Source organism: Ovis aries, chromosome 4, assembly GCF_016772045.2.
Source record: "Ovis aries strain OAR_USU_Benz2616 breed Rambouillet chromosome 4, ARS-UI_Ramb_v3.0, whole genome shotgun sequence".
NCBI classification, from domain to species: domain Eukaryota; kingdom Metazoa; phylum Chordata; class Mammalia; order Artiodactyla; family Bovidae; genus Ovis; species Ovis aries.
The window spans coordinates 94,522,474-94,538,848 of record NC_056057.1 but is presented as its reverse complement, the minus strand read 5'-3'; the positions used below and the strand labels follow the sequence as shown (position 1 = coordinate 94,538,848).

The 16,375-nt window shown below is 55.9% G+C and overlaps 4 protein-coding genes and 1 long non-coding RNA gene across 8 annotated transcripts in view; 1 reads left to right on the top strand and 4 right to left on the bottom strand.

The window, feature by feature from the left end:
* Window positions 1-6,637, top strand: part of KCP (kielin cysteine rich BMP regulator) — a 41,606-nt gene extending 34,969 nt beyond the window's left edge. The window contains exons 41-48 of the mRNA XM_042248800.2: window positions 294-380; window positions 460-621; window positions 1,393-1,460; window positions 1,850-1,956; window positions 3,936-4,003; window positions 4,384-5,526; window positions 5,598-6,000; window positions 6,084-6,637. Coding sequence (XP_042104734.1) covers window positions 294-380; window positions 460-621; window positions 1,393-1,460; window positions 1,850-1,956; window positions 3,936-4,003; window positions 4,384-5,526; window positions 5,598-6,000; window positions 6,084-6,178 — 2,133 coding nt within the window. The 3' untranslated portion in view covers window positions 6,179-6,637. The remainder of the gene's footprint in view (window positions 1-293; window positions 381-459; window positions 622-1,392; window positions 1,461-1,849; window positions 1,957-3,935; window positions 4,004-4,383; window positions 5,527-5,597; window positions 6,001-6,083) is intronic.
* Window positions 1,944-5,506, bottom strand: LOC132659761 (uncharacterized). The gene is made up of 3 exons (XR_009600530.1): window positions 4,357-5,506; window positions 3,844-3,974; window positions 1,944-3,743 (listed from the first exon to the last, which is right to left on the bottom strand). It is a non-coding gene; the product is annotated as an uncharacterized LOC132659761 (long non-coding RNA).
* Window positions 6,382-9,148, bottom strand: SPMIP1 (sperm microtubule inner protein 1). Its single transcript, XM_012177104.4, has 2 exons — window positions 8,320-9,148; window positions 6,382-6,491 (listed from the first exon to the last, which is right to left on the bottom strand). Exons 1-2 carry the CDS (start codon window positions 8,738-8,740, stop codon window positions 6,382-6,384), a joined length of 531 nt encoding a protein of 176 aa, XP_012032494.1. The 5' UTR covers window positions 8,741-9,148.
* A 124-nt stretch (window positions 9,149-9,272) lies between these two features.
* Window positions 9,273-11,970, bottom strand: ATP6V1F (ATPase H+ transporting V1 subunit F). Its single transcript, XM_004008049.6, has 2 exons — window positions 11,769-11,970; window positions 9,273-9,747 (listed from the first exon to the last, which is right to left on the bottom strand). The coding sequence occupies exons 1-2, from the start codon at window positions 11,924-11,926 to the stop codon at window positions 9,546-9,548; spliced, it is 360 nt and encodes a 119-aa protein (XP_004008098.1). The 5' UTR covers window positions 11,927-11,970; the 3' UTR covers window positions 9,273-9,545.
* Window positions 11,971-14,979: 3,009 nt separating this feature from the next.
* The window catches only part of FLNC (filamin C), a 28,766-nt gene continuing 27,370 nt past the window's right edge, over window positions 14,980-16,375 (bottom strand). For all 4 annotated transcript variants that reach the window (XM_042248797.2, XM_042248798.2, XM_027968788.3 and 1 more), the window contains 2 exons: window positions 16,005-16,214; window positions 14,980-15,890 (listed from right to left, as the gene is read on the bottom strand). In XM_042248797.2, the coding sequence (XP_042104731.1) occupies window positions 15,703-15,890; window positions 16,005-16,214 (398 nt within the window). In that variant the 3' untranslated portion in view covers window positions 14,980-15,702. The remainder of the gene's footprint in view (window positions 15,891-16,004; window positions 16,215-16,375) is intronic.

Below are 16,375 nucleotides of genomic sequence, written 5' to 3'. Positions count from 1 at the left end.
CTCCTTCTTGCCCCTGTCCCCAGCTCCTGGTCCTTCTCTTCTCCAGGAGCAGCAGGGAGTGGGGTGGGGGGGACACCCTCCCAGGCCCCCAACTCCATGGAGCAGGCAGCCACCCTGGGGAACCTAGGGCTCCCTTGTAGCCCCAAGCAGGCCTTGGCCCTGTACCAGCACCTCTTCCGGTGCCCTGCAGGCCTAGACCAGCTCCAGGCTGCCCTGCGGCAGGTGAGGAGCACAGGGCACCATCTCTGAGAGGGCAGGTCTCTGTGGGGTCTGATTCCACCTTACCTCCCCAGGTGCAAGAGGGCCAAGCCTGCCCCTCCGTCCTGGAACTGCCCACCGTGCTGCTACAGATGGAGCGGAGCCGGCGGGGCCAGGAGCAGGTAGGGGCCGGCCGGCCGGGGGTGCGGCAGAGGGCAGGGCGAGTGCCACTTCACATCCCGGCACCCCACCTTCCTGCAGCTCCTGTGGGATTTGGAGCTGCTCACCGGGGCAGGGCTGGGCCTCTTCTGGCCACCCTGGGCCCAATTCTGTGGTCTGAGGGCCCAGGTCCAGCACGCACAGAACCAGCGCAGCAAACCCCACAGCAGGACAGATGACAACTCTGAGCGGCTGTCAAGTGGGGTGAGCTGGGGCTCAGCTGAGAGATGGGGGGTCAGTGAGACACTGGGGCACTCACAGTGGTCGAAAAGTGGGAGGAACGTGGGCTTTGGAGACAGATCCAGGTTCAAATCTCTGCTCTGATGCTTCCTGTGAACCGGAAGCCTGTTTCCTTCCTTGGCTACAGGATGGGAAAGATAAGAGCTCTTTTCAGAGGGCTGCTAGGAGGCCCGTGAACTCATCTGTGTAGAGAGTTTAGCACCCTGCTGGACATATAGGACCGTTCCGGCCTGTTACTGTTCCATAGTGAACTGTCCTAGTCCAATCAACTGCATGGTGACGCCACACTTTAGCCATGGCTGCAGTGAGAGAGGAAAGCAGGGCTGATGGGGCCCAGAAGACAGAGGCGCGGATGCCCAGGGTGCCCCTGAGATGGGACTCCAAGTAGCCCCAGCTCCGGGTCCCTCCCTCCAGGGCTGGTGGCCCTCCCCCTGGCCCACCACCCAGCTGCATGAGGCCCTTTGGGCAGGTTAGTAGCTGTAGCAGGAGTAGGTGTTAGTCATGACTACTGAGGAAGTGTCCAGCAAACAGTTTTGTCCAGGGCTGCAGTCTCATCTGAAGGTTGGAGTGGGAAGGAGGGATCCGTCTCCAAGCTCCTTGACTTGGAAGGAAAGGGGAGGGGTCACACAAGGGCACAGAAGCCAGGAGATGGATCCCTGGGGGCTGTTTTAGAGGCTCCCTACCACACTGGGGGATTATGCCCTGCGGGCTGGGGCACCCCCCCAATCCTTCCAGAATTCCAGGCTGTGCCCACCACACCAGACTGAGGACTCCCTGAGCCAGAACCATCAGCTTCTGGAGGGGTAAGTCTCCCATGGAATTCCATCCACTCCATGTTGCCACATAAAGTGACCAAACCCAGGACCTGTTGCCCTGTTGCCCTCCAGAGCCCTGCCCAGCGACCCCTCCTCATGCCCCTAGCTCCTCCTGAGGCTTTTACTCAGTTAAAACCACATGGTAGCCCCACAGTCTCTGGAAAGGATAACCTCAAGTTCCAGGTCCTAGCAGCCAGTGGTGGGTGCAGACGAGGGGGAGGGGAGGCTGCCATGGGCTGAGTTTGGGTGGTGGGGTGGGAAAATTCCTGCAGCCTGCTGTGGGTGGGGAGGCCTATGCCCCCCCCCACACACACCCACATACACAGCAGAATGCAGAAGCAAGAAGTATGCCTAAGGCAGTCCTTGCACTTCTGCAGGCGGCAGGCAGCGGACCCACCACCAGCCCCGGATCTGAGCGAAGCCAGCCTGGATGCAGACTCAAGGCAGGAGAGCCCTGGCTTGCCTGCAGAAGGGCCCACATCTGGTACTTTGAGAGGAGGGGTTGGCAGCCAGGAGAACAGAAGCCCCTGGGTTAAATTCAGTGAAATGGATGCTGTGAGCTTAGGTTGGGACAAGCCGGGAAGCCATCACCCCAAGTCCCAGGATTCTGGTTCATCCTTACCCATTCTTCCTCTCATACCTTTTTGTGGGGGTGCCGGGGCAACCAGGGACAAAAAGTAGGTTTTCTTTTTAAAAAATAATTCTATTTTTGTGTGTATGTTTGGTGCGCTGGGTCTTCTTTGCCGCACAGGCTTTTCTCTAGTTGCAGCAAGCAGAGGTTACTCTCTAGTCATGGTTCAGGCTTCTCATTGCAGAGGCTTCTCTTGTTTCAGAGCACAGGCTTCAGTGGTTGCAGCACTTGGGCTCCATACTTGCTGCTCCCAGGCCCGAGAGCACAGGCTTTATAGTGGTGGCGCACAGGCTTGGTTGCTCCACCGCCTCTGCTATCTTCCCAGTTCAGGGATTGAACCCGCGTCTCCTGCCTTGGCAGGAGGATTCTTACCACTGAGCCACCTGGGAAGCCCCAGGTTTTATTTTCTATGCCAACTCCACCTGATTGGTGCCAGCCATCTCAGGCACTGTGTCCAGGAGGATCCTGAAGCTAAGCTGGGGCTCAGAGGAGAGAGTGCTGGGAATGGCTGGCTGTCCTCCCTGTTCTCCAGCAGGGATGGAATGGAATGGCAGCTCCAAGCTGCCACCCTCATGTCAGGCACTGGGGAGATACAAGGCACAAAAGAGACTTGGCCAGTCACTTGTCCTCATCTCTGAGGAGATTGCAGCCTAGTGAGAGAGTGTGACAATAAGCAGGTGATTAGAATTCATCAGGATGTATGCTGTGAGCCCTGGGCCTGTTCATTTAAATGAAAGAGGCTCTCAAATGATTGGTTAAATAATAAGCCTAGCAAAGTCACAGGCTTTTTAATTGTGACATCATGTATGGGCAAGAGGAGGAAAGTATAAATGATTATTTTCTGATTGACAGAAATTTTACAAGTATATTATCTTTTGGGACTACATCGGCGGAAGATATCTATTACAGCATTATAACCAGTGAAATAAACGATCCAGTAAGACAACAGATCAGAATTACAGAGGGACGGGGTTGGAGGTTATTTTCACAGTTCATGGCAATAATTTCTGAAGGCTTGGGACTCTTACCAGATGTCTTTGTTCAAAACTCTTCCAAAGACAGATTTGTTTTCACAGAGAACATTCCCATTTGGTTACTGTTATGAATATTCACACATCCATGTTGCATAAAGATGGCATTTCTTGTGAGAGTTCTTAATTTAAGACCTTATGAAATCAGGTTCTTTTAAGTGTTTTTTTATGAATGCAAAACGATGCTCCTTCCTCCACAGCTGCAAAGGAGCAGTGACATTTCATCTCTTTTTTTAGATTCCTTTTGTTAATTATAAAGACTTGCAGTTTTTAGACTAGCCTCTGGCCTAAAATTCCACTTCTTGAATTTCATTTGATTTTGCCTTCCAGAAACCAAAAAAGAGCTAAAGAGGATTATCCTTAATAACAGAAAAGCAGGCACCTATTGTGGGGCTGGACAGGACTTTGTGTCTTTGACACAAGAACAAAGTAGGGGTGTCCTTAAGAGGGACTGGTAACCCTGGCAGACTGTCCTTTCCTGCTCCTGGGCTGCCTCTGGCAGTTTTGAGGAAGACGGTGTATAGGTTCCTCTGAGGTGGTCCTTGGCTGGGAGGATGAGGAAGATGGGGGTCAGCTGTTGGCAGGCAAACCTGACAAGTATATAGCAGGCTGTGTAAATAAAGGTGGGATGGTGAGCTGTGAAGGCCATGAAGTTCCAACGCCAGCCCTCAGGGTACCCTACCACCCCCACTCGGTTCAGTCCCCTCACCTGCTGGGGACTCCCTGGGCTTCCTGGTTCCAGTTCAGGGGTGTGCGTGTGAGGGGCTGGGACATGAGCAGACATCTGTCTTTCTCCTTCAGGTTGCTTCCAAGAGCTGAACATTACCACCAGCAGTAGCCCTGGAGAACCAGGAAACTCAGAGTTCAAGGTGAAAGGGGGAAGTTTCCTGGGCAAGACCCCTCGCAGATGGGGGATAGCAGAGGTGGGGTCTGCCTGGGAGGAGACTGCTGGGATAGGAAGCCCACAGCCAGGTGGAAGAAGGGGCCATTGCTAAAGCACTTTTTAAACTACATAACATGGGTTTAGGGCTTCGCAGGCTATATAGTCCATGAGGTTGCAGAGTCAGACATGACTGAGTGACTGACCGCAGCACAACCTAACATGGGCTTTACGAATTCAGGAGTCAGGGCAGGGGCCTAATGGAAGTAAGGCCCACTGGGGCCCTGGGGTCTCCAGGCTCCCCTGGGGGAGTGGCCCTGGAGGAAGGATTCCCACACAAACCTGGGACAAAGCGTTCTTCCTTCCTAGGGCCTGGCCCAGAGGCCAGAGGGGAGCCACGCAGAGCCCACGCCTCAGAGGCCCCATCAACCATCATCTGGAAGCCTACAGGAGAAAAAGCTGGCTCAGGGAGCCCCAGGGCCCCCAGGCCTCCCCTCCCCAGGCCTGCCAGAACCCCAAGATCCCCTGGAGGGGCTGGGCTGGAGCCTGGGCCAGGAGAGAGCAAAACAGAAGAAACTGCTAAGGACTGAGATTCCTCACAGTCAGAGAGAGGGGGACCCTCAGGGTCAGGGTAAGAGAGAGAAGACAAACCAGGGTCTGAGCGGGGCTGGCACTCAGGCTCTGATGGAAGAGGTCTCTCAAGGTCAAAGATGGGAGGGCCTCCAAGGTGAGCACAGAGGGGCGCCTCAAGGTCAAAGCGAAAGTTGCTTCAAATGCGGGAGAAAGGAGGCCCTCCCGGAGCCGAGTGCAGATTCTCCCCGGGGTTCGGGAGAGAAGATCCTCCAGTCTTCCGAGGGCAGAGACCGTATCCTACCAGCCTGGGAAGCGGCTCGGGGAGAGGGGCCCCGGGAGAAAGGAGGCTCCTCGGGGGACTTCTGCAGGTCCCTAGGGGAACGGATGCGGCAGCCTGAGGGAAGGGAGGGACCAGGGCCCCGGGGAAGGACCACCCAGCTGATGCAGGTTAAGACCGATGGCCTGAGAGGAGGCAGCGCACCGGCCCTGGGAGCGCAGGCGTCCCTCCGGGAAGGGTTGCGGGCTCCGCTTCCACTCGCTGGGCCCCCGACCCGGCCACTGCTCCCAGGCCCAGGAGCGGTGATGCTAGCGGCCCCATACACTGGGGGCTCCGGGCAGCGGGAGTGCCCCGCTGCTCTCCCAGGGCACCTGGGCCCGCTGCGCGATCCGCACTCGCTTCAGGGCCCAGGAGGAAGCCCTGGTCCCGCGGAGCAGGAGCTGGGTGGCTCCACGGGGCTTCAGGGCGCCTTCGGGAGACCGAGGGTTGCTGCGGAGGCCCCCAGAACCTCGAAGACCGCCTGGCCCGAGCCCCCGAGCAGAGACCGGGCGTCGGTGGGCGTGAGCGCCGCGCAGCAGGCGTCGGCTCTGCAGCGGCTGCTGGAGCTGAACCGCGAGGCCCGGCGCCGGCGGCAGCGGGACCGCGAGCAGCAGCGGCTCCGGGTGCGAGGCCGGGCCAGGCGGGCGGGGCCCCGAGGGGCGGCCGCTGGGCCGCTGACAGTCGCCTCCTGCAGGTCCTGGAGCGCCTCCGCATCGCCAGGAACCGCCACTGCCGGGTGCACCCCCTGGAACCCTCACCGAGCCCAGCTCAGCTCCCACCACAGGCAAGACCCCCAGGAGAAAGCGGTGGGGCCAAAACGACCCTGCCGGGGCGGGGGCCGGTGGCCGTGCTGTGGCGCGACCTGGATCGCTTTGACTGGCGTCTATCCCGCACTTGCGATAACATCTGCGGAGCGGGCCGACCCGGGTGCTGCCCTCTGCTGGCCGCTTCGAGCCGCGGGGGCGGGAGGCACGGGCGGGCGCTCAGCGTTCCGTCCCGCCCCAGGAGGACGCCGCAGGGCTACGACGCGCCCTACGGGAACAGCTGGAGCAAACGCACCGGGAAAGGACCGGGCGGCTGCGAGCCCTCGGGGCCAGGTGAGGGGACGGGCGGGGAGGCTTGTGGAGTGGTGGCGGTCACTTTTTCCTGACATCTGGAATGAAAGTCCACTCTTCCCCAGGAACACCCAGAACTTCCAGCAGCTACTACGGCCCCCCGACGCCGCGGAACCTGAAGAGCATTGCTCACCCTTCCGAGGCCCCTCTAAGTCTCTGATGAATCCTCAAGGAGATGATTAAAGAGACGGGGGTTAAGGGAAAAGCAAGAGGGCAACCGGCAGGTCAGAGGGAGTTTCAGAAAGGCCCAGAACGCAGCCTCAGCGCCTGGGAGAGCCAGACACAGACATACATGCAGCTTCCCCCCACCAGGAGGTGTGTTATTTCTTCTTCCCTCCCCTAAGCCCTCTGCGCTGCTCAAGGTCAGAGGGCCAAATCCCGGGGATCGAGTAGCGCGAAGGCCCCATTCTTGCGGAAGAAAGAATCAGTGCGGCACATCTTGCAGGAGACCAGTTCTTGCTTCACTGGGGGGCCTGGGAAAAGATGTCAGAGGCCAGGAGTGGGTTTCTGGGAAAAGAACCGGCAGAGCACAGCAGCCCTGCCTGCATAGCCCTAGGAGTCTGCCTGCGTTGTATCCACTTTGTAGGTGTGCAGAAATAAAAAGAAATGCTTCTGAGAAGCGGGAGTTACATGGAAACAGGGAGCTGGCTGGCTGCCCACCCGGATCAGCAGTGATGGCCAAATGCCAGTCAGCTGTGTGCCAGCATCTCCCCCAGCCTCAGAATCCTCCACAGAGGTGGGTGGTGGGACTCCCAGCTGTGCTTGCTACAGGGACAGACAGAGCTGGACTTCTCTGGGGCAGATAGGGCTTCTTTCTACCTTCTGCTTTCGTTTGGAAATGGTTCCCTTTCCTCTCTCTAAAGGGAGAGGAAATCCTGGGGCAAATCCCCCTTGGGCCCTAGTGGGATTTTTTGTTAAGGCCAAATTTCAACTGTTTATCCCTCAATCATCCACCTTTTCTGTGCCAGAACTGGAGAAAACACCTGACTGAATAGTCTCACTTGAAATTCATGATCACAGACAGCAAAGGAAGTCTCATCAGGCAGCAAACGCATGACACTCCCTGGCATATTCTCTGTCCCACACCTGACCCTTCAGCTCAAACTACACCATTGCCTTCGCTCCTCTCCCACCCAGCTGACAACCATGAGTCAATCCAGACGGACAGCCTTCTTGCCAATACCATGTCCTTACATATCACTGTGTTCCCCCTCAACCCCGCACCTTCTCCCTGCATGATCCAGCCTCTGGAGCAACCTGGGTGAGTCTACCCACTCTCAAGGCTTTAAACAGCACCTATATTCTGATAACCCCCAAACTGTGTCTTCAGCTCTGACCTCACTCCAGAGGGCCAAATCACCGACACCTCCAGCACAACATAGCCAACGCTGACCTTCACACCCCCCAGCACTCTCCCTACCCCCAGTCTCCCCTGCTGTAGCTGCTTTAGTCAAACACCTGCGTGTTGCCATTGCATTCTCTCCTGTCATTCAAACCACCAGTAAGTTCCATTGAGTCTTCCTCCAAATCACATCCAGAATAGATTTCAGCTCAACTGCTAATTGGAGAAGGCAATGGCACCCCACTCCAGTACTCTTGCCTGGAAGATCCCATGGACGGAGGAGCCTGGTAGGCTGCAGTCCATGGGGTCACTAAGAGTCGGACACGACTGAGCGACTTCACTTTCACTTTTCACTTTCATGCATTGGAGAAGGAAATGGCAGCCCACTCCAGTGTTCTTGCCTGGAGAATCCCAGGGACGGGGGAGCCTGGAGGGCTGCCATCTATGGGGTCGCACAGAGTCGGACACGACTGAAGTGATTTAGCAGCAGCAACTGCTAATCACTCTAGCCCAAGCCACTGTCATTTCTTGCCAGGATAACTCAACCATCTGCCAGAGTTTGTTTTTACCCCCGAAAAGGCCACTGCCTACAGAATAGGTAATTTTTTTTTTTTTTTAAGTAAATCAGTATCATTCACCTGCTTAAAACTCGCTGCGGCTTCCCCTTAAACTTAGAATAAAACCCAGGCTCCTCCCCCTCGTCAGTTAGCTCACTCTGCCTTTAGGTCCTGAGAGAGGCCTTTCCTGACAATCCATCCTAAAGCGGCACACGCCCCTGCTTCCTCGCCCATCACGCCGTTTCATTCTGGAACTTGGCCCTCTCTTGCTCTTATGTTTCTCCACTAGAATGAATGCCCCCAAGAGGTGTGTCCATGTGTCTAGTGCCAAGAGCGCTGCCTGGCTCGTGGCAGGTTCTCTGTGTCTGTGAGGTGGATAATTTCTGGGAGGTTGGGGCTCACCCAGCTGCCAGCCATATGTGAAGCTGGTGGTGATGGGGAAGAGGTAGCGTTTCTCTGGCATGTCCAGTTTTCGGGTGCTGAGGTAGCGGTAGCGGCCCTGGAAGTCGTGGGAGATGCCTTCGTACAGCAGGGCCCGGGTGGCAGGCGGGACTGGGTACATTTCTGACTGAATAGGAGCCTCCAGGGCAGGGCTGGAGGCCCTGGAAGGAACTGCTTTGGGGGCAGGCGGGGGTGAGAGTGGAGCTCTGGGGGGCAGGGCTGGCAGCTTGAGCGGCAGGCGGGCTGCAGCCTTGGCCTTCTGCTTGGCCTTCACCAGGGACCCGTACTTGTGGTGCCACTCGCAGCGCAGCATCTTCTCCCTCAGGTATTCCTCCTTCCAGAAGTTCTGCCGCACCGTGTCCATGCTGAGTTGCCGAGACATGGTGGCAGAGGAAGGAGCAGGCGCGGGGTGCCTGCCACCAAGGGGTGAGCACAGCAAGCAGAGTCCCTCTGACAGCAGGTGGCTGCCCAGGGACAGTCACTCGGCAACCGCGCCTCACCTCACACAGGGCCATGCCCTCAGCATACTTCACCTGCCTTGCTTGCTGAGGCAGCCTCAGGCCAGGGCCCACTGGCTAAGAGCCTTGCCCCCCAAACCTCTTGCCAGACTCAAGCCAAGTATCTCTGGCTTCCAGGTTTGCTGTGGCTCCTCCTTCCATCCCTTGAGATTCCAACCCCTCCTAGCCCATACAGACTCAAGCAGGGGCACCAGGGGTCTAGACGCAAGCCTGCTTCCATTCCTCCCTGCCAGAGCTGGTTACCTTTAGTTCAGAAGACCAGGCTGGCACAGTCTTCCTGGTCTAACTCTTCTAGGCCTGGGTCTTTGGCAAAACCTTTTCCAGCCCTGCCAATCAAATCCCCCCCCCACCAAGAGTCTCCTTCCACACATGTCCTTTCTAGCATGCAGCCTCAGATTGGAGAGAAGCAAGAACGTTATTTTAATTTAACATCAATAATGACACTGTGTAACAGCACAGGGAAGAGGCAGTGGAGAGAAGACACTCAGGTTTCCTGTACCCCAACCAGCCTTAATTTTAATGGCAGAGCCCCAGCAACCTGGAAGCACCTCAGCTCTGGTGCCTGTCAGTGGAGTGGGAAGGGGCAGGGAATTGGAACTCAGAGGCTAAGATCTTAGAGACGGGCTGATGGCAAGCCTGGGGAGAGGCTGCGAGGCGGAGGGGAGTCCTCTAGCGCAGGTCTTCAGCAGTGAACATGCCCCTGGCCCTGCGCAGAATGGAGTCCTTGGCAGCATCATACGGGTGCTCCTTGGATGGGATCTCCAGTACTGCCGGAATGGAGCGCTGGTGGGCGTCAAGGGCATGCCGCACCATCTCTGCGATGTACTGGTTGATAAGGATGATGCCGATGTCATCCCGGTTTAGAAACTGCCTGGAGGGAGAAATGAGAAGGGAGTCCAGGGTGGCCCACTCTGAGTTGGTGGCTGGGCCACAGACGGAATGAGCTTAATCCAGAGAGCACAGTGGACAAGAAAAAAGGGTGCTACACTAAACTCTCCACTTTGTTTAGAGTCAATTTCATTCAAAAGTTACGGGCATGGCTTCTACCCCACCCCCACCCCGCCGCCTGGAAGACTCCCAAATGATCTGCTAATGAAGATAAGGGTTGGAGCTTGGTGTGTTCCTTATGCTACCTTCAGGTAAGAATGGGAGAGGACAAGACTATATATGCCAGTCTCTTTTTACCTGCATAAAGAAAAAAAGCAGAAAGATGGAAAAAAAAATACATGACGGAAGTAATGAAGTAGAAGAGGTCAGGGGTTGAGAGTGTGACTTCTCAACGTGTAGATCTTTTAAATATTAATTTGTAAACCACATGAACATGTTAACTTTGGAAAAGGAAACAGATTAAATTTCTAAACACATACACAAAAATTTTTTGACCACACCATGTGGCATGTGGGATCTTAGCATCCCAACCAGGGATCGAATCTGTGCCCCTTAAGAAACAGAGTCTTAACCACTGGACCGCCAGGGAAGGCCCCATAAAAATTTTTAAGCGGGGAAGGCACTGTTCAGACCACTTATGGTCTATGCTGATGAGGTCGGGGGTGGATCAGAGGGGAAGTTTGGCCTGAGCCAGGAACACAGCATAGGAAGAGGAAAAGCAGTAATGAAGGGACCACACTTTCCACACAGAAGGAACCTGGCACTGGGCTCTTACTTTCTTGTGATCACCCACACATTCATTAATTTATTTACTCACTAAAAACTATTTACTATTAAAAAATAAAAACTATCTACAGAGTAGTTATTTTTTACCAGACACTAAGGCAGGTTCGATTGGATGATTTCAGAGGTCCCTTTTGGTTGGAAACTTGAAAAGATCTTGATGTAAAATTTGTCCTTCTCTCATGACAACTTGAGTCACTTTACCAGACTGCTTAGAGATCAGCCTCCTGGGTCAGAGCTGATCATACCCCAGGCAACAGGAACCAGTCTCAGCCAGCAGCTTAGGGCTGGACTGTTTAGGGGAAAACAGGTGGGAGAGGTTTGTTGCTGGCACTTGGCATAGGGGCTCCAGAGAAGGGGTGTGGGAAAGAACAGGGGCCTGGTGCTTTCAACTCTAGTCACCAGGTCACCTCCTGGATTAAGGGACATGCCTGCACCCACAGCTTGATGTTACTGCTTTTAACCCAGGACAGGAAATGAAGACTTGAAGCGCAAGGTATCAGTAGAAGGTAGGACAGTCCTGATATTCTGTCTGCTGAGCTCAGGACAATGGGAAATTCCAAAGCAGACTAAGAGCTGAAGGAGCAGAGAGTTGCCCTGGCTTAAGAAAGGCAGAAAATGTGAGATTGGGTTCAAATCTTTGCTCCATCTTTTTCCGAACTGTATGACTTTAGTGTGTACCTGTAACCTCTCTGAACTTTAGTTTTCTTACCAGTAAATGGGAATAACCCCTACCTTACATGATGATTGTGAGCTTCTAAGGGAGATGAAACACTTGACAGCCCGAGCCCACTGCCCAGGTGTTCACTGAGTGAGTGGTTCCTTCCGGAGTCAACTCACAAGACTCCAGCGCTTGCAATGACCAGGGCCTGCTCTACCGGTGAACCGGGAGCTGAGAGTGGCCCTCTCCAGGCCTGAGCACTCAGGAAGCTCAGCTCTGGCGGGCCAGCTTGGACCAAAGGGCGGTGCCCGTTCGTCATGAGCTGTTCCCCTTCTTTCCTGACACACGGTCATGTGAGGGGGCCCTTTGTGGACTGGTCCCACCGAGCCCCCAAAGGGAACTTGGGCCGCAGTGGCCTCCTCTCCAATCGGTGGACCGACTTCCTCGACCCTCGAGGACGGGGTCTGACACGTCAGCCGGTGCCGCCCCCCGCCCCCTCCCCTCCCCGCGCTCCCACCAGGCAGCAGAGGGTCCAGTTCAAGCCTCGCGGGCTACCTTACCGGAAAGTGTCTTCGATCTCATTGATGGTAGTATCCTTCTCCACCACCAGGAAATTAGGGTGGCGGTTCTTGTTAAGCTCCCCGATGCCGCCCAGCAGGAAGCCAGTCACAGTGTCCTCGTCTCCGATCACCGCAATTAGCTTCCCCCTCCCCGCCATCCTCACAGACGAGCCGAGGTCCTCAGCGACCGCCGGGTGTCACCGAAGCCCCGCCTTCGCAGCGCACCGGCTTTTCGGCCGCACCCCCACGCTTTAGACATGCGCACTTGTACCACTCCGCCTCCTGGGACATGCGCATTAAGAGGAGAAGCGCCTCACTCAAAATACGCCTGCGCCATAATGGGAGCCCCGAACCCGGGGACTACGATTCCCAGAAGTCCGCGCGGCACAGTCGAATCGCGCAGGTCAGTTCGCTGGCTCTTTGGCCAGGTGAGGCAACTGCTGCTAGACGTCTGAACGCCGAAGGAGAGATGGTGTCTGTTCTCCAGGGTAAGGTCCGAGTCTTTACCGTGTATGTATGTAACTATGGCATGTAGTTAACAACTAGTACATATCTACTCAATTAATAAAAGGATAGATAAGTTAATGATGATACTCTTTAGTGAGTAGTGTGTCAATTGCTAAAATGTGAAACGTACGTGGAAGCACCCATCAGGTGTAACTAACCCATGGGGGAGAGGGGGCGCGCGAAGAAGGTCGCTAGCTGGATGAGGCTGGTAGCGATGAGGACAAGAGGGTGCTGTTAGGAAGAGAAACAGCACGTGTGAAGACTTAGGGACTAGAGAGAACTAGTGCCTTCAAGGAAAGAAAAAGAATTTGGAAGTTATCCTGAGGACAGAGTTATTCTGAAGCCACTGAAGGATTTTAAGCAAGAGAATGATACGGCCAACTTCATGTATTAGCGATAGGTTGAGACCTGTGCTGTGTGAGGAGGCAGGACTGAAGGAAGAGAAACCGTTATGGGAAGAGATGATGGTGGGCAGAACCCAGGGAGTGGGAATGGGGAATGTGAGAGTCTGGTGGAGCCAAGAAATATTTAGAGTCAAAGAGGATGGAATTGGTATTAGATATGTTTGGGGAAATAGACAAGGTGACTTCCAGGTCTCTGGCCTGTGCAGCTAGGTGGACGGGAGTCACATTCCTGAGAGAGTGAACTCTGAGATGAGTATGTTGAAGGAGAAAGGTCCACTTGCTCCCCCTCCCTTCTAACAAACAGGCGTCCTGGCATCTGGCGTTTGATCTACGGGTTGAGAGCACTTGAGCCATCCGGATGGTCTGGTCTGGTGGTTACATGTGTGATAGGCTCAGGATTTTAACCTAAGTGGTATGAATCTCGCCCTTGCTACTTAGGGGTATGATTTAGGACTCGTCACCAAAATTCTCAGGACCTTGATCTCTTCAGGTAATAATGTGCCCATCTCACAGAGCTGTTAGGATTAAGTGAGATAGAGTCCTTACATGCTTAGCAGCCGAGGCCATGAGGCCATGAGGGAGAGCAGCGGGACTGGATATCCACAAACACATCCCCTCACAGGTGGAGGGCAGCAGAAGGAGGAGGAGGCCGGCAACCTGGCAGGAAAATGCTCCCATCTTGGGGCGAGGTGAGAGGGGAGGCATAGAGTGAGGAAGGATGTGTTTAGAAGCACCTGGCTCGGTGGCTGGCACAGGGCTGGCCCTTAATGGCCATGAATGGCTGGGAACTTGAGAAGGGATCTTGCCTTCAAGGGTCTGTCAGGTGAGGGAGGGAGCTGTGAGAGCACCCCATTCATCACACACACCTTCATTCAACCAGCCTTTATCAACTGTGGCCGTGGAGAGGCTGAGGACATGAGATTGATAAAATACAGTTTCTGTCCTCAAGGAGCTCTCTCGGGACTGAGGGGAGAGTAAAAATATCACAGGGAGGGGGATGGACTTACAGAAAGAGAGGCCCTGGAGGGGTCTTGAGGGGGAAGAGAAAGACGAGAGGAGCCAGGAGGCAGACATCCTTTGAGTGAAGAGGTGGGGGATGGGCGTATTTGGAGCCAGGCCACGTGTGTTGGGTTTTCTCTGGTCAACCCACCGCTATGTGCCGAATGTCTGGAATGAGTCTAAAGCTGGGGGATCAGTTGAGTGAAGCTGCCTTGCCCTGCTCTGGCTACGCAGTTGCTCATTTACTCGTTGGTCACAGCTGTCTGTATTGGACTTCTTAGGTCAGGGAGCGCAGTCTGGTGGGGCAGGCCCGCCCTCAGATTCACTGTTACAGATGAGGGTAGTAGTAATAAATGCATCCAGAGATGTGTCCTAGGGCAGCATGAGAGCTGGGGGGTAGGTCTGGGAGGATAGGGAGGGGTTCAGGAAAGCTTCCTGTTGGCCAGGAAGGTGAGGAGGGTGGAGAGGCAAGGATGTTCCGGGGCAGAGGCCCAAACTGCAGCACGTGGGTCTGGGAATCTAGAAGTTGTGAAGAGGGTAGGAGGTGGAGGGTGTGGTGAGAAAGGGTACACCGCCAGCTTGGCGGGAGGTTTCAGTGAGTGGGTAGGGAGGCTTTGGGGGCCTTGTTAGAACACGTAGACTAGTCTGGAGAGAAGGGAACCACAGAAAGGACTTGGACCAGAGAGGGCCACAGTCCTATAATGTGACCACCCTCCTCTGGCTGCAGTGTGGTGAGCTGGAAGGAGCTGCTGGTGGATCAGGAAGGAGGGACCAGTTCAGGAGGGAGGCCCTAAGCAAAGTCGGGCTGGAGGGACAGAGGAGACCCAGCTTTGACCCAGGACCTAGCTGGAGTGACAGGTTCCTGGGTTTGTTTGTGGTTCTGCCTGCTGGTTGAGGAGCATTCCTGCATGAGCCAGGGTGACTGTTTTTTAAGGTCCTGATTTTGAGAACATCCTTGAGATCAGGCAGAACAGAAACTGGCCTCCCGGTGGTCCCCGGGGCAAGCTTCTACAACACAGTGCCCCCCTCCCTTTCCCACCCCCAGCTCTCCAGGAATCTGAGGACCAAGCCCACATCCCTGACATGCCCCCCTTTCTTTGGAGCATTCTGTCAACATTCCAGATCTTCCCAAATAGATGGCCCAGTGGGGTGCCTCTCTGCCCCAGGCCCTTCCCCTGGACCTGACTCAGTCCTCCAGGGGACAGGCAGCCAGCCTCTGCCTCCCAAGGCCTGGTTCAGGGTCAACAACCAGAGCTGGCCAGCCAAGGAGAGCACACACACACAAGGAACAACCACGCCTCTGCGACAGGCCGCACTTTATTTGGAGTTTTCCGCCTAAACGGCTCCCAGCTGAGCCGCATGACATGTGCAAAAGCCCCCCAGAAAGCTGGGCCTCGCAGTGTGTAAAAAAGGCCCCCCCATGGGGCAGAGCTGTGCAATTATTTAAAAAAAAAAAAAAAAAGAGAGAGAGAAATCAGTCCCCCAGAAAGCCTGGCTGGGGTCTCAGTCGCCCAGGGCCAGGACATGTGCGCAGCTGCCGCTAGGTACACTTTCTCTTCTGACTGTGCTTCGTTTTCCAAGTCGTAACGCTCTGGGGTTGTGGCCACCAGAGGGGCTGGATGCAGTCCTCAGTGGCTAGGAGGCCTGGCTGGCAGTGCGATTTCAGGGTGACCTCTCTCACACATGCAGACACCCCCAAACACGTGCTCCTCCACTGGCCTCAGCCCCACCAGAAAACACAGGGCTTCCCTGGCCCCCCAACCCCCAGTTCACCCTCAGGTCACATTTGAGGCAAGGGACACTGCCCTGAAACAGACAAGGCCCTCCAGCCAGAGGGCCTGGCGGCGAGGGGCCAGTGCCACTCCGTCCACACCCCAGGGCAGGTGTTTGTGGTGTCTGATTCTGCGAGCGTGCATCTGGGTGTGGCCCATTTGTGTGTGTGTCTGTGTGGGTGTGTGTCTGTGTGTCTGTGAGTGTGTTTGGCCAGAGGTGGGGGCCGAGGCTGGGGGAGGCACTTCTGGGATTCAGGGCACATTGACTTTGAAGGGGCTTCCGGGGACACTCTCGTCGCCCCACTTGACGATGAGGATGTAGTCCCCTTTCTCCTTGACGGTGTAGGTGACGTTGTACACCCGGTTCCCCATGTGCTTCACGTACACCTCCTCGCAGGGGGTCTTGGGCCCGTGCACGCCCACCATCATCATATTGGTGCCTGGAGAGAGAGGCGGCGAGGGACAGGCTCACCCCCAGCCCTTGGCCCCATGTTCGCGCACACTTGCCCACCCCGGGAGACCACCCCCTCTCTCCCGCTCCGCCCGCTGCCTGCCTGCTTTGCTGCAGTCCACGGTGAAGGAGTTCTTCTGGCCCACAAAGGCCTGGGACAGCCCGGGGCCCCGCGTCACCACCTTGCTGGCATCTGAGGAGAACTTGGGGATGGAGCTGTAGCTGGAACCCCGGCTTGAGGACGACTTGGTCACAGTCTCCACCAGAACCGTGGATGTTTCATGAAGGCTGTGGCCTCCAGAGAGCCGGGGACCTGAGGGGCAGGGTGGGGTGGCCACGAGCCGGGTCAGAGGCCTGCTCTCCCCGAGGCGGTAGGCCCCGGGTGGCGGTCCTGACAGCCCCGGCCCCCTTCCTCAGCTCCAGCATCCTGGGAGCAGCGGCCCATTTCACACAGAGCTCTTGGGCAGGCTCATC